The sequence below is a fragment of the Geotrypetes seraphini genome, chromosome 4 (assembly GCF_902459505.1).
Source record: "Geotrypetes seraphini chromosome 4, aGeoSer1.1, whole genome shotgun sequence".
NCBI classification, from domain to species: Eukaryota; Metazoa; Chordata; class Amphibia; order Gymnophiona; family Dermophiidae; genus Geotrypetes; species Geotrypetes seraphini.
In genome coordinates, this window is record NC_047087.1 from 320582851 (window position 1) to 320598956 (window position 16106).

The following is a 16106-nucleotide window of genomic DNA, read 5'->3' on the forward strand; positions in this document are numbered from 1 at the left end:
GCGTAGAAGGACAGAGGCTGAGATAGACACAGGACAGTTTCCAGCCACTGACCTTCAATCCTTGCATTGAAGAATGCTGGTAACGGAGATGGAGTTCAAAGAAGATTGGGATGAACACAGAGGATCTAGAATCAGAAAATAATATTAAATCTTGAACTAAGGCCAGTACTGGGCAGACTTGCACGGTCTGTGTCTGTATATGGCCATTTGGAGGAGGATGGGCTGGAGAGGGCTTCAATGGCTGGGAGGGTGTAAATGGGCTGGAGTAGGTTTTGACGGAGATTTTGGTAGTGGGAACGCAAGCACAGTACCGGGTAGAGCTTTGGATTCTTGCCCAGAAATAGCTAAGAAGAAAATTTAAATTGAATCAGGTTGGGCAGACTGGATGGACCATTTGGGTCTTTATCTGCCGTCATCTACTGTGTTACTCTGTTATGTTACTATGGTGTAGAAGGACTGAGGCTGAGATAGACACAGGATGGTTTCCAGCCACTGACCCTCAAGCCTTGCATTGAAGAATGGTGTTGTAGAAGGACCGAGGATGAGATAGACACTAAAGAATGACATGGGAAGGTATCCAGCCACTGACTCTCAAGCCTTGCATTGAAGAATGGTGGTGTAGAAGGACTGAGGTTGAGATAGACACTAAAGAATGACACGAGATGGTTTCCAGCCACTGACCCTCAAGCCTTGCATTGAAGAATGCTGGTGTAGAAGGACTGAGGTTGAGATAGACACGGGATGGTTTCCAGCCACTGACCCTCAAGCCTTGCATTGAAGAATGCCTGTGTAGAAGGACTGAGGTTGAGAGAGACACTAAAGAATAACACAGGATGGTATCCAGCCACTGACCCTCAAGCCTTGCATTGAAGAATGCTGGTGTAGAAGGACTGAAGTTGAGATAGACACGGGATGGTTTCCAGCCACTGACCCTTAAGCCTTGCATTGAAGAATGCTGGTGTAGAAGGACTGAGCTTGAGAGAGACACTAAAGAATGACACCGGATGGTATCCAGCCACTGACCCTCAAGCCTTGCATTGAAGAATGCTGGTGTAGAAGGACTGAGCTTGAGAGAGACACTAAAGAATGACACCGGATGGTTTCCAGCCACTGACCCTCAAGCCTTGCATTGAAGAATGCCTGTGTAGAAGGACTGAGGTTGAGAGAGACACTAAAGAATAACACAGGATGGTATCCAGCCACTGACCCTCAAGCCTTGCATTGAAGAATGCTGGTGTAGAAGGACTGAAGTTGAGATAGACACGGGATGGTTTCCAGCCACTGACCCTCAAGCCTTGCATTGAAGAATGCTGGAGTAGAAGGACTGAGCTTGAGAGAGACACTAAAGAATGACACCGGATGGTATCCAGCCACTGACCCTCAAGCCTTGCATTGAAGAATGCTGGTGTAGAAGGACTGAGCTTGAGAGAGACACTAAAGAATGATGAGGGATGGTTTCTCTTAGTTATCCATGGGGATGGGGTGGTGACAAATTCTGTTACTATATCATTCTCTAAATTATACAGACATTTTTCATTCACAGAAGAGGTGGAAAGAGATTTAATTGAAGACATTCAAAATATAGCTGTGAAAGGGGAGTGTAGTACTAAATCATTTGGGCTGCAAAATCTTGAAGGAACACTACAGTTTTAGGGGTGAAGAACTTTTGTGTATGAATGAGGAGTGGGACTTGGGTGTAATAGTATGTGGTGATCTTAAGGTCAAACAGGTTAAAAAAGTGGCTGCGAAAGCTAGAAGGATGCTAGGATGCATAGGGAGAGGTATGGCCAGTAGGAAAAATAATCTGTTCTATATCGGAGTTTAGTAGTAATGTTTTCAAACAGAATTACCCCTTAATGATTTAATACTGTATATGCACATGATCCCAAGTAGATGTGGCATATTTAGACTTTAAGTTGACATGGTTTCACATAAACGGCTAAGAAATAAACTGAGGCCCTGATTCTGCAAAGTGCGTCCTGATTTTAGGCAGCTGTAGGCGTCCTACAGCTGTATAATCAGCCAATCGGGATGCATGTTTTTGGTTTTTTTTTAAATGCTCCCCGGGCAGGCCGCCTATATTGAAGGCGCCTCCGGGAGCCTAGGGAGGCCCGCAAGACCGCCTAAGGGCCTTAGGCGAATCTAGGCGACCTTGTGTGTCTCTGTAATAGAGGAAGAGATGCTTACAATGTAGGCCAGCAAAATATTTTCCTGCATTGTAAGTAGACGCCGCTATACTTATCGCGGCAAGGGATCTCCCTGCTGCGATAAGTATAGCGGCCGCCTGTCCCCCCACCCCGATCGCAGGCAGGAGGGTGCCCAATCCCTCTTGCCGGAACGCTGCCCACCCGACACCCCCGATCACCAGCAGGAGGGTGCCCAACCCCTCCTGCCGGAGGACGTTTCCCCCCGGACCTCCCCCTATGTTAACGCCCCCCCCCCCCCCGCTGTGCTAACACTCCCTGATGACCCCCCTAATCTCCCCTCAAAAAGTGTTAGTTTTCTATAAATTGTTCAGTATTGGTCGCCGCACCTCAAGAAGGACATGGCGGTACTTGAGAGAGTCCAAAGGAGAGCAACGAAAATGGTAAGAGGGCTGGAACATTGCTCATACGCCGAGAGGCTGGATAGGCTGGGGCTCTTTTCTCTGGAGAAAAGGAGGCTCAGGGGAGATATGATAGAGACCTTCAAGATCATGAGGGGCATAGAGAGGGTGGATGGGGACAGATTCTTCAGACTGAAGGGGACAGCAAATACGAGGGGGCATTCTGAGAAACTGAAGGGAGACAGGTTCAAAACAAATGCAAGGAAGTTTTTTTTCACCCAAAGGGTCGTGGACACTTGGAATGCGCTACCGGAGGAAGTGATCAGGCAGAGTACGGTACAAGGATTCAAACAGGGATTGGATGGATTCCTGAGGGATAAAGGGATCGTGGGATACTGAGGGAGGAGCTGGGATGTAACACAAGTATAGGAAGTTAACTAGGTAATGAGTATAAACCAACCTGGTCGTGCATGTGCAAGACCGGAGGGCTAGGACTTCGATAGGAAGGCAGGACTTAAATGGGAAACCAAGGTGGCAAGGGAGCCCCTTCTGATGATTCAGACAAGTCTTGACCTGTTTTGGGCTGCCGCGGGAGCGGACTGCTGGGCAGGATGGACCTGTGGTCTGACCCGGCAGAGGCACTGCTTATGTTCTTATGTTTAATTACAACAGGTCAACTTAAGAAAAATGGGGAAATAGTAGGTCTAAAGGACTACAACTGCTTTCGCCCACTACTTATGAGGAATTCAGAAAAAGTCTAAAAACTCAACTGTTCCTTAAAGTATCTAGACAACTGATCCACTCATCTTCTTTCTCCTCCATAGTGATTCCTCTGTCCTATTAATCTCTTTCTCCTCAACAACGTATTTCCGGTCCTATTAACTCTCCTCTTCCCCCCTCTTAAATTCAATCAATTTGTACCTCGCTTAATCTATTGTAAACCGCATAGAACTTAAAGGTATTGCGGTATATAAACTTTTATTATTATTATTATTATTACTCGAAAGGGTCCGGAGAACAGCGACTAAAATGGTTAAGGGGCTGGAGGAGTTGCCGAACAGTGAGAGATTGGAGAAACTGGGCCTCTTCTCCCTTGAAAAGCAGAGACTGAGAGGGGACATGATCGAAACATTCAAGATAACGAAGGGAATAGGCTTAGTAGATAAAGACAGGTTGTTCACCCTCTCCAAGGTAGAGAGAACGAAAGGGCACTCTCTAAAGTTAAAAGGGGATAGGTTCCATACAAACGTAAGGAAGTTCTTCTTCACCCAGAGAATGCTAGAAAACTGGAACGCTCTTCCAGAGGCTGTTATAGGGGAAAACAGCTTCCAGGGATTCAAGACAAAGTTAGACAAGTTCCTGCTAAACTGGAACGTACATAGGTAAGACTGGACTCAATTAGGGCACTGATCTTTGACCTAGGGGCCGCCGTGGGAGTGGACTGCTGGGCATAATGGACCACTGGTCTGACCCAGCAGCGGCAATTCTTATGTTCTTACATGAAATGAGATTGCAGAGAGGTAGACTTAGGTGTATATCAGAAAATAATTTTCACAGAGAGGGTGGTGGATGCCTGGAATACCCTCCTGGGAAGGGGGTCAGCAGAGAATTAAGGAGAGGGACAAAGATGCTAGATCTGGTGTAGGAGAGATAAAAATGAAGAGAGCAGTGAAGCTGAAATGAATCATATAAAAAGGAGAGAGGGAGCATAGGCTGGATGGAAAGGGGAGAGGGGCATAGAAAGAAGGCAGATCCCATATGGAAGGGGGAGAGGGCAGACAGTGGATGGAAGGGGCAGACGCTGGAAGGAAGAGAGTGAAAAGAAGATGAAAGCAGAAACCAGAGACAACAGTCTGCCCTTTGGAAGGGGGGGTTTCGTTCTTTCTACCTTAACCCTTTCTCTTACCATTATTCTGTGGTGCATCAGATTCCCCCCCCTCTCTGGCAAATTTAAGAACCCATTGTTGCCCACGAGTCAAAATATTTGTCCACACCTGATCTAAAAGTTATTACACACTCAACAAAGCTGTGAAACACTTGGCAGTGGAATAGTTAGCCCTACATCTCTTAAGTATGAGGATTGAGAGAAGATCATGGAGGAAAATTATTTGATAACCTACGGACTTGGATGGGACACGGGGTGGACAGTTGATAGCTTGGATAAATTGACTCAGTGTTCACTTTGGATACCTTCTGGGCACTTAGATCGCCTAAGTCACAACATATAAGTTCCATTTAGGAAGTCTTGTTGAACTTTCAATTATCGCTGCAGGACAGCAGTCTAGGTCGGCTCACATCCCGCCTACCTCCCACCCTAATCACTCCTTTTCACTCTGGGTGCACAGCGGTACTGAAAAGATCTAAGCTGTTTTTAGATACGTCTAAAACCCGTTTCGATTATCGGCACTGTCTTTTATAAACTCCACAGCGTTCGTCTCTATCTGCTGGTTAACCAGCATAACCTGGAGCTCCAGACTAGTCTGCTGGAAGTAAAGAAAAGAACGTTAGCAGGTAAGACCTAAGTTTTCTTTGTACTGGACTCTGAAACAAAAGGAGATCCATAGGATGGGGGAGATCCTGATCCTGCATTAAGTTTCAGGGCAGATTGGTTGGAAATGTCTTAAAAAATGTTTCCACAGGTTGCTTGGGTTTTAGCAAACACAAGAGCTGTGTTTATGCAGTTACATGGATGGACATGCAAAGAAGTATCAGGCTCCAGAAATCTTGTTCTAATTCTTTTTCTACATTTGCATAAGACCTCCCAAAAAATTTAAACCCAAAGCTGCAGTCATAATGAAGTTAACCGGAACTCATATGGATTTGCAATGGTCTCTTTTCTTTAGTTGAAAAAATGTTATTCCTTTTTCATTGATAGAAATATTAAGAAGATCTCTCTACCAAGCATTGGGCGTCTTCGACATTTCACCAATGAAACTCTTCTGGACATTCTGTTCTACAACAGCCCTACGTACTGCCAAACTATTGTGGATAAAGTGAGCAAGGAAATGAACCGGCTCCATGCGCTTTTCAGAAGCCGAAACCCAGATTTCAAAGGAAGGGTGTCCGTTGCTGGTCACAGCCTAGGTAAGTTGCTGCTGAATTTCTGGAAAGAAAAATAAGCCTGATCTGGATTAAAGCTCCTTCAGTCTTTTGCTTATACTCTAGTAAAAAGGAAGCCTATTTCACATACCTTATGTTGTGTCTTTTTGCCAGGTTCCTTGATTCTCTTTGACATTTTGTCCAACCAAAAAGACTTTGTATCTGCCCCTGCTGTGCCTCTTGAGCCGCCGACTATGAATGGACCGCAGAGGGTGGAATCCACAGACGAAAAGGTGTGTGTTTGTGCGTGTATTAATCTGCTGCTTCAGTTGTCTGTGACTGAGGGCATACAGCTTAAAACTGGACAGAAGACAGACTAAAGCATAGTATCTGATCGTAAAGGGTTTTTGGTGGCAGGTTTTTTGAGGAATGTCAGATCACTATTCCATGAAAAACATTTCTCAGTATTGGTACAATCCACTGGGCTTTCTCAGCCAGATTATTGTAACTCGGTTTATCTAAAACGACTTCAGTTAATACAGAATACTGCAGCTAAGCTCATTTTTGGGAAACGAAAGTATGATCATGTTTCCCCTTTGTTGATAAAGCTTCACTGGCTCCCAGTTCGCTTTAGGATCCAGTTTAAATGCGCATGCATAATCTTCAAGATTCTCTATGGAATATTTGATCCTTTTGTCCCCTTATGTTGGAATACCCTTAGACTTTGCCATTTGAGAAACACCCAAAGATATAAGCTAGCCTTCCCTTCCTTTAAGGGAATTAAATCTGCTGGGAAGCTCAGTCGATCTTTTGTTTTCAAGTTTGTAGAGATCTGGAATGAACTTCCCGACTCCATTAGGCTTTTAAGCCAGCTGCAATTATTTTGTAAATTCCTGAAAACTTTGTTGTTCTCGCAATTTTTAAATGGTTTAACTACAGCCTCAACGAAGTGATATTATAGTTATTTTTCTTATGCTTGTCTCATGTACTTTAGTTTTTAATTAGTTCTTCCTTCTCCTATGTTTTCTGCTATGTACTCTAGTCTTAATTATATGTGAACCGAGTCGAACTCCACTGGGAGATGACCCGGTATATAAACCAAAGATTAGATTAGATTACTTTTTCTGTTTATCTACCAAAATTATCCATTTGGAAACATTTTTGTGGTGGAGAGAATCAGGTTGGTTGCTCAGTGGTGTACCGGGGGGGGGGGAAGGGGGCAAGGGGACTAGCTGTCCACTTGGGGTGCACCACATAAGAAGGTGTTCCAATTACTTTCCAAGGGCTGGTGCTGGCATCAAGAGGAGAATTAGAGGGGACATGATAGAGACTTACAAGATCATGAAGGGCATAGAAAAAGTGGAGAGGGACAGATTCTTCAAACTCTCGAAAACTACAAGAACGAGAGGGCATTCGGAAAAGTTGAAAGGGGACAGATTCAGAACCAATGCTAGGAAGTTTTTCTTCACCCAACGGGTGGTGGACACCTGGAATGCGCTTCCAGAGGGCGTGATAGGACATAGTACGGTATTGGGGTTCAAGAAGGGATTGGACAATTTTCTGAAGGAAAAGGGGATAGAGGGGTATAGATAGGACTACTACACAGGTCCTGGACCTGTTGGGCCACCAAGCGAGCGTTGGACAATTTTTCTGAAGGAAAAGGGGATAGAGGGGTATAGATAGGACTACTACAAAGGTCCTGGACCTGTTGGGCCACCGCGCGAGCGGACTGCTGGGCACGATGGACCTCTGGTCTGACCCAGCAGAGGCACTTCTTATATTCTTTCTGGCAACAGCATTCACTATTTGTTGCTCTTGTCGGCGTTGGGCCTTCCTCTCTGCTGGGTCCTGCCTTCGCGGAAACAGGAAGTAGGCAGGACCCAGCAGAGTGGAAGGCTCGACACTGGCAAGAGCAGTGAGTTCTAAACATTGTGCTGCCGACTGGGGGGTGACGAAGAGGGAGGGAGGGAAGGGAAAGGGAGAGAAATTCTGCACGTGATTGAGGAAAGGGAGGGATGGAGAAGGAAGATCAGGGAAGGGAGAGAAGACGAAAGAGAGATGCCAGATCATGGTGAAGGAAAAGAGAGAGTAAGGAAGGAAAGGAGATGCCAGACCATGGAAGGGGAGGAAGAGATGCCAGGCATGGGGAGAGGGAAGGGAAGGAGACTGAGATGCCAGACCATCGGGAGGGAAAGGAATGAAAGGAGATGGCAGAGCATGGAGGGAGATGGAGACATGGAAGGATAAGAGAGGAAAGAGATCCCAGGGCATGGGGAAGGGAAGCAGATGCTAGACCATGGGGTGAGTTGGGGTGGGAAGAAAGGGAGAGATTCCAAAGCATGGGGGAAGGAGTGGAGACAGAGAAAAATGGGAGAGAAAGAGGGAGGACGCTGGATGGAGTAGAGCATGAAGAGAAGATGAGGAAAGCAGAAGCTAGAGATGACAAAAGGTAGAAAAAAATATTTATTTTTTGTTGCTTTAGAATAAAGTAGTATTGTAGCTGTATTGATAAACATTTATAAATAGAAAATGGAAATAAGATCATTTTTTTATTGGACTAAATTTAATACATTTTTTTACTAACTTTTGGAGACCAAAATCCCCTTCTTCAGGCAGTGGCATACCAAAAGAGAGGGGGGGGGGCAGTCCGTCATAGGGGATGCTCCTCCAATCCTTTTTTAAGGGGGGGCACATACCCTAGGTATTTAGTATAATGGCACAGATAAAGTGAAAATCAACCACTGTGGTTGCTAATATTTTATTATAGTTGTAGGTAATGAAGAGATTTGGCCTCAGATATTCAATGCTGACTATCTAGAGCTAATTCATACAGATTAGTCTAGCAGAGCTTACGAGGGTCCTGGCTGAATAAAAGCCAGGACCCACATGCTCTCTCCCCTGAAAGAAAACCAAGGCTGAGTCTGCTGCCCACCCCACCAAGGCCTACCTGGAAACTTTCTGGCAGTTGGGGGGGTGGGGGGGAAGGGCAGGTGCAATGCTTGGTGTGGCCTGCCCCTTCAGAATGGTTGCTGCTCTTCTAGTGGCCACCTCAAGGTACTTTATGTTCAAATCAGTTTTATTAAGAGTTAACAGCGTCATAACAGTAGTTATTACATCATCAACAAGATGCCTGTCCCCACTATATTGCAGCAAAGTTACATAAAGCAACACACCCCTCCTTTCTCCCTCCACCCCACCCCACCCCCTTCCCAATATGAAAAGACAATCCAATCCCCCTCCCAAAGCCCCCCCCCCACACCATCATTGCGCACTCCCTCCACTAACATCATAAAAGCATCAATTGATACATTCATAATTTGTTACCTAAAAGACTAGGCCCTTTTACAGGTAATGATTGCAAGTACAGATCCTAGGTGTGGAAAAAGATTAATTTCCGCTTCCTAGTCCCCCTGGCATCAAGGGCTGACCAACTGGTGAAGCATATTACGCCAGTGCAAATAAGCTGGGGGTTCTGCTACCGTCTAGCTTTGCAGAATGCATTTGGAGGCAATCAAACACATTTTAAGACTTATCAAAAGAGGTCCCCTATTTGTCCATATGCTATAGGGGTGTCCAATACCAACTGCTACACCGTGCCCATAGCTGCTGCTAGAGGTTGTGACAGTAAAAGTTCTCTCTCCATCTGCTGATCATGGTCATAACCTGTCAATTCAGGATTGGTCTGTCTGGACTCTGGTGAGACCTCAGTTAGAATATTGGGTACAATTCTGGAGGCCCCACCTTCAAAAAAACATAAAAAGGATGGAGTCTGTCCAGAGGAAGGCTACCAAAATGGCTTGTAGTCTTCATCATAAGGCGTATGGGGACAGACTTAAAGATCTCAATCTGTATACTTTGGAGGAAAGGTGGGAGAGGGGAGATATGATAGAGATGTTTAAATACCTACGTAATATAATGAAAGGAAACTGCAATGAGAGGGCATAGGATGAAGTTAAGAGGTGATAGGCTCTGGAGTAATCTGAGGAAATGCTTTTTACAGAAAGGGTGGTAGACGTGTGGAACAGTCTCCCAGAAGAGGTGGTGGAGACAGAGACTGGGTCTGAATTCAAAAGGGCCTAGGATAGGCACGTGGGATCTCTCAGAGAGAGAAAGAGAGAATGGTTACTGCGGATGGGCAGACTGGATGGGCCTTTTGGCCTTTATCTGCCATCATGTTTCTATGTTTCTATGACTTTGCAGAGCTCTTTGATCCCTGGTGGGGAGATAGAGACCCCTGAACCGGAAGAGGAGGAGATGCCAACACTACAGAACACACTAGCAGCTCTCAGTTTGTCAGAATACTGCGGTACATTCGAGGAGGAGAAGATGGACATGGAATCTCTGGTAAAGCTTGTGTAATGTTGGTATGTGTTACGCAGAAAGGGAGCGAGTATGATGAGCAAATGAGTGCATCCCTTGCATTATACAGGGCTCAGTATTTAGATCTGGCAGTCAGCATAATTTAGGCTTTTTTTGGTTGGTTGTTTGTTTAAACACTGGCCATAGCATTTCAGATAAGCACATTCAGTATCATTTTTTACATTTGATCAGTGGCACTGACCACTAGTATGCTGGTGTGGGAGTACATAAGAATTGCCGACCAAAGGTCCATCAATCCCAGTATCCTGTTTCCAGCAGTAGCCAACCCAGGTCCCAAATATTTAGCTAGATCCCAAGTGGTAAAACAGATTTTATGCTGCTTATCCTAGGATTAAGCAGTGGATTTTCCCAAGTCATCTCAATAATGGCATGTGAACTTCTCATTTAGGAAATTATCCAAATCTTTTTTAAACCCCGCTAAGCTAACACTTATAGAAATAAGTAGTAGTAGTGTCAGAGGGCCCTGGGTGTTCTATATGATTTGTTTATTACTGCAATTTTAGAATCTTTCTTAAAGTGGGCTAGGTTAGTTTCTGCTTGTTTTATCCAAGATTTTTCTTGGTACACTTGTGTGAGCTTCTATCAAGTTGGATGTGTGTCTAAGGTAAAGCTACATGTTAACGCCCGTACTCCACCGTAGCTGTACCCAGGCAAGATATTGATGACACCAAAATAGTTACATCAGTTTTTCTCCAGAAATCCTTGGTGTCTCGATGCCTTAGGACAGTGGTTCTTAAACCTGTCCTGGGGGAGTGTTTTACAGGATATCCCTAATGAATAGGCAAGAGTGAGATTTGCCTATAATAGTAGGTAGTAGGCATGCAAATTTGTCTCATGCCTATTCATTAGGGATAAACCGACTAGCTTGGGGTCCCCCAGGACAGATTTAAGAACCACTGCCTTAGGAAACTGAACCCTACCGTCAATAGTGCGAGACAGGAGGAAACTTGGACTTCACTGATTGACTTTTACCCAATGAGCCAGGGTACTTTTTAAAGAAGTCCACTGGTCTCCCTTTGGATCTTTCTCCACCTCAAGCAAGATACAAATTTCCCTCCATCAGACAAGCTTTTGTTCATTGATTTTGTATGGGAGATGGCCAGACTTTCCCGTTTCAGTTAGAAATGGAAGAGGAGCCAAAGGCAGAAGGATGGGATATTCCTCAGTTCTTCCTGCCCATCTCCCCCCTTCCCCCACTGCCTGTTTACAGAATCATGAAGGATTTACAGATGAAAATCTGGGATAACCTTTTTCTGTATCAACTCTATATACAGAGTCCATAAGAATATACTGTTTAAAGTTCAACGCAGATAATAATATTAAGTCAACCTAGCCATATCAGGTAAACACAAAAAATGTGGCCTAGTGGTTAGAGCTGCTGCGAGTTCAATGCCAGCCTGGGCAAGTCCCTCAACTCGCCATTTCCCCAGGTATAGTTAGATTATGAGCCTTCCAGGCAGAGGAAAAAATACCAGATTACTGTTCTGACTGGAAATCAATCAGTCTCTGGAATAGCCAAGGTTTGAGATGCTTTGGAAATTGTAAGCAATTTGTTGTTAGTCTAATGTCTAAAGCAGCGGTTCCCAAACTGAGCCGTAGCTCCCTGGGGAGCCAGGACTGACATACAGGGAAGCAGCAGATTATTCTCATATTAGACATCTTTTACAACAGTGTTTCTCAATCCCTTAGGGCAGTGTCTTGCAAACTTTTCCGGCCGGCGGCACACAAATGCAGTGCCCCAGCCGGAAGTCGATGTGATGTTGCGTCAACATCCACGCATGAGTGGAGGCCTGTCTTTCCGCGACCCCGCCATTACAGGGATCCAGGAGGTGCAGAGAGAAGAGGAGAGATGCTGGCCAAGAGGAGAGTTGTCCACGCCAGCTGACTTCCTACAGGATGTGCCTCTTGCCAATTTGTTGCGATACACCAGAAATCTCAGGAGGCACACTGATATGCCATGGCACACAGTTTGCGATACACTGCCTTAGGGGTATGCGGTAGTGCTGCCCAATTCATTTGAATTGATCACCAATTCACTTTGGTGAATCGATTTGAATGGATTCATTTCCTCCGGATCAATGCAGCAGCAGTGGTGCTGCTCCTGGCCTGCCCACTGGGGCCTTCCCTCTGCTGTGTCACTGATGACGTGGCAAAGGGAAGCCCCGTTGGGCAGTCTGTTTACCGCTGCTGTTAGGTTGGAGGCGGGGGTGGAGGGAATCAGCATCGAATCTCATTGCAGTATCTGCAGCAATTCCCACACGCTTCCTGCTGCTGACTCGGAAGTCTTCGTGGCAGAGGGGAGACTTTTGGATTAACGGCAGACAGCATGTGAGAGTCATTGCCAATACTGCAACCCGAAGAAGCAAGCCTTGGAGTACAGGAAAGGAGAGGAAGAAAATCTGATGGCACAGGGGGAGGAGAGGGGAGGGTAAGAAGAAGGAAAAATGGGGGAGTGGAGGGAGACATTCATGGAGAGAGAAGATGAAATTGCAAATAATGGAAGAGAGGAAGGGAGAGATGGTGAATGGAGGGGGATAGAGAGATTTGACACAGGGCACAAGGAAAGGAGAGAGAGAGAGAGGTGTTGGACATGGGGGTAGTTGAGAGGGAGAGAGGGATACACAGAAGGTGGAAGGAGGGAGATGTTGGATCCAGGAGCAGAATGAAGTGATGGAGAGATGGCGGCGGCAAAAAGGGCGAACAGAATGCTAGGAATGATTAAGAAGGGATCACGAACAGATCAGAGAAGGTTATCATGCCGCTGTACCGGGCCATGGTACGCCCTCACCTGGAATACTGCGTCCAGCATTGGTCACTGTACATGAAGAAGGACACGGTACTACTTGAAAAGGTCCAGAGAAGATCGACTAAAGTGGTTAAGGGGCTGGAAAAGTTGCCGTACAGTGAGAGATTAGAGAAACTGGGCCTCTTCTCCCTTGAAAAGAAGAGACTGAGAGGGGACATGATCGAAACATTCAAGATAATGAAGGGAATAGACTTAGTAGATAAGGACAGGTTGTTCACCCTCTCCAAGGTAGAGAGAACGAGAGGGCACTCTCTAAAGTTAAAAGGGAATAGATTCCGTACAAACGTAAGGAAGTACTTCTTCACCCAGAGAGTGGTAGAAAACTGGAACGCTCTTCCTGAGGCTGTTATGGGGGAAAACACCTTCCAGGGATTCAAGACAAAGTTAGACAAGTTCCTGCTGCACTGGAACTTACGCAGGTAGGGCTGGTCTTGGTTAGGGCACTGGTTTTTGACCTAGGGGCCGCTGCATGAGCATACTGCTGGGCATGATGGACCACTGGTCTGACCCAGCAGCGGCAATTCCTGTGTTCTTATGATGCATAGAATTCTGCCAGGAGTAACCAGGTAGAAAGGGGTGAGAGGGAAAAATGTTGGACAGGGTGGTGGAGAGGGAACAGAGGGACAGATTGAAGGGGATGCAAGGGGGAGGAATGTTGGACATAGTGATGGAGGGAAAGATATGTCATTGTGCTGGAGAGGGGTGATAGAAGGAGAAATGGGCATGGGGCTGGTGGGCAATGGTGAAAAATGCACATGATCCTGGGGATGAGAGAGGGGGAAATGTTGGATGTGGCAGTAGAGGAAGTGGAAGAGATGCCCAGGGCCCTCTCTCTCTCTCTTTCCTCACTCTGTTTGCGGCAAGGGAGGGAATGAAAGAAGAACAGTGAGAGCGAGAGGGAGACATGTTGCTAATGGGGGTGCAGGACAGAGGAAGAAAAGTTGGATTCATGTAGAGACAAGAGACAGATGTTGGTTGGGGAAGTGAATGAGATCCTGAGGAGAGGAAGTGTGCAGGAGGCAGAAGGAAAGAAATATTGGATGCATAGTCAGAAGGAAGTGCAACCAAGGACTCATGAAATCACTAGACACAAAGGTAGGAAAATGATTTTATTTTCAATTTAGTGATCGAAATGTGTCAGTTTTGAGAATTTATATCTGTTGTCCATATTTTGTACTATATTTTTCTATAGTTGTTACTGAGGTGACATTGCATATTTTAAAGTCATCTTCCTTGACCTCTTTGAAAAAAAAAAAAAGCCCGACTATAAATGATAATTAACATTTTCTCTGTGTACAGTGTGCTTTGTGTTTTTTTAAATTTTGTCATTGCCATTACAAATTAATAAGATTATATTGTGTGTATATGAAAAATGGATGGAAGAAATTGCATTACAATTAGTACTGTTATTATGGAGGTGGGGTTAGAGGCGGGTCTGATATTTGTTAGTCTTAGGGGGTACTTGGCTTGAAGAAGTTGAGAAACTGTTTTAGATTGACCTGGGGAGCCGTGGAAAATTTTGAAACATTTAAGTGAGCTGGGAACAGAAAAAGTTTGGGAACCACTGATCTAAAGGAAGTTCATTCTTCTTTTTAGCAGCTACAAATGGAAGGTTAAGTTTAAGAATAAGTATGGAAAAATTATGATAGGTTAAACTATAACTTCTGGTGGAATTCCGTATGCCATATATATAAAATGGAGCATGCATTAGCAACACAGAGAGGTTATTTTGGCAAGTTTCAGAATGCTAATGGGGACCATTAGCAGATTTCTGTAATGAATGAAATCATTTTCCCATAATAAAAATCTTATTAAGAAGGGAGGGGGGTGGGTTTCATTTTATTTAATTTATCTCATAAAATATTTGTCATTATTTTTATTATTGTTATGTGCATTTCTTTGCATTGAATTTTAGTTGCCAGGCATTAGACCATTCCTCTAATTTTGCAGATCCTTTTTCATATTTTCCACTCCCTCTTCGGTGTTTACTCTGTTACAAATCTTGGTATCATCTGCAAAAAGGCACACTTTTCCTTCTAACCCTTCAGCAATGTCACTCACAAACATATTGAACAGGATTGGCCCCAGCACCGAACCCTGAGGGACTCCACTACTCACCTTTCCTTCCTTCGAGCGACTTCCATTAACCACCACCCTCTGGTGTCTGTCCGACAGCCAGTTTCTGACCACAAACGTGAGCTAGGATTTAACAGAGAGGAAAAGTCTTTTTTGTTTGTTTATTTTGTTTATACCACAGCGCCAGTGTGGTTAGGAGAAGCCAAAGGGTGTGAAGAAGCTATAAAATAAACCCACAAGAATGTTTGAAAAAAAAATACCCAATTGGGCAGGAAAATCGAATCGAAAAATTGATTCAGTAGGCTGATTCGAAATTTTTTTTTCCTGAATCGGGCAGCAATAAGTTTGCCGGTCTCCTTCATTTCGACCTTTCCGTTGCTTTTGACGTTGTTCACCATGACATCCTAGTCTACCAACTCTCCGAGATAGGCATCAATTCCACAGTCTTAGACTGGTTCTCAAAATTCTTACATTATCCCAGGACAAGCAGGCAGCATATTCTTGACTGATGGGTGACGGCACCGACGGAGCCCCGGTACGGACAATTTTAGAGTGATTGCACTCTAAGAACTTGGAAAGTTCTGGCATGCCGCACCGCGCACGCGCGAGTGCCTTCCCGCCCGACAGAGGCGCGCGGTCCCCAGTTTCTTAGTTTCCGCGGAGCTAAGAAGACGCGTTTTTTCAACGGCTGTTGAAAATTTTTTTGACTTGCCTTCCCGCTCGCGTAAACCTTTTTGGCTTTTGCCTCTTTCTTTTTTCTTTCATTTTTGTGAAAAAAAAAAAAAATTTCTTTTGTTTTTGATTCAATTTGGCTTTTCCCCTGCGGGGCCTTCTGCCACCATCGAAGCCTCGGCCTTCGATTTGGCTGAAGCGGTATTCACGTTCATGCCCCCTCAGCCAGGTTTTAAAAAGTGCCAGCGGTGTGCTCGGCCCATATCTCTCACGGACCCACACAACTGGTGCTTACAGTGTTTGGGTCCTGAGCATCAGGCCTCCACCTGCACCCGCTGTGCCACACTTAAAAAAAGAACATTGAAAAATCGCCAAATCCAACAGCGATTACTGTTCGGTGCCGAGATGTCCGATCCCGTTCCATCGACTCCGGCTTCGGCACCAGTTCAGTCGGCACCCTCTTCTTCGACGCCGCGAGACTCCGCGCCGGCGTCCCAACATGCAGGTAAGCCGGCTAAGAAGCCTTCCCCGCTGGAGCGTCCTCCGGTCTCGAGTGCAGTGAGTCCAATCCTGCCGACTGTGAGGCGC

At 45.3% G+C, this 16106-nt stretch overlaps 1 protein-coding gene across 4 annotated transcripts in view; it reads left to right on the forward strand.

Annotated features, from left to right (window-relative positions):
• Positions 1-16106, forward strand: part of SEC23IP (SEC23 interacting protein) — a 156957-nt gene that overhangs the window by 40100 nt on the left and 100751 nt on the right. For all 4 annotated transcript variants that reach the window (XM_033940655.1, XM_033940654.1, XM_033940656.1 and 1 more), the window contains 3 exons: positions 5421-5629; positions 5759-5877; positions 9785-9928. In XM_033940655.1, the coding sequence (XP_033796546.1) occupies positions 5421-5629; positions 5759-5877; positions 9785-9928 (472 nt within the window). The remainder of the gene's footprint in view (positions 1-5420; positions 5630-5758; positions 5878-9784; positions 9929-16106) is intronic.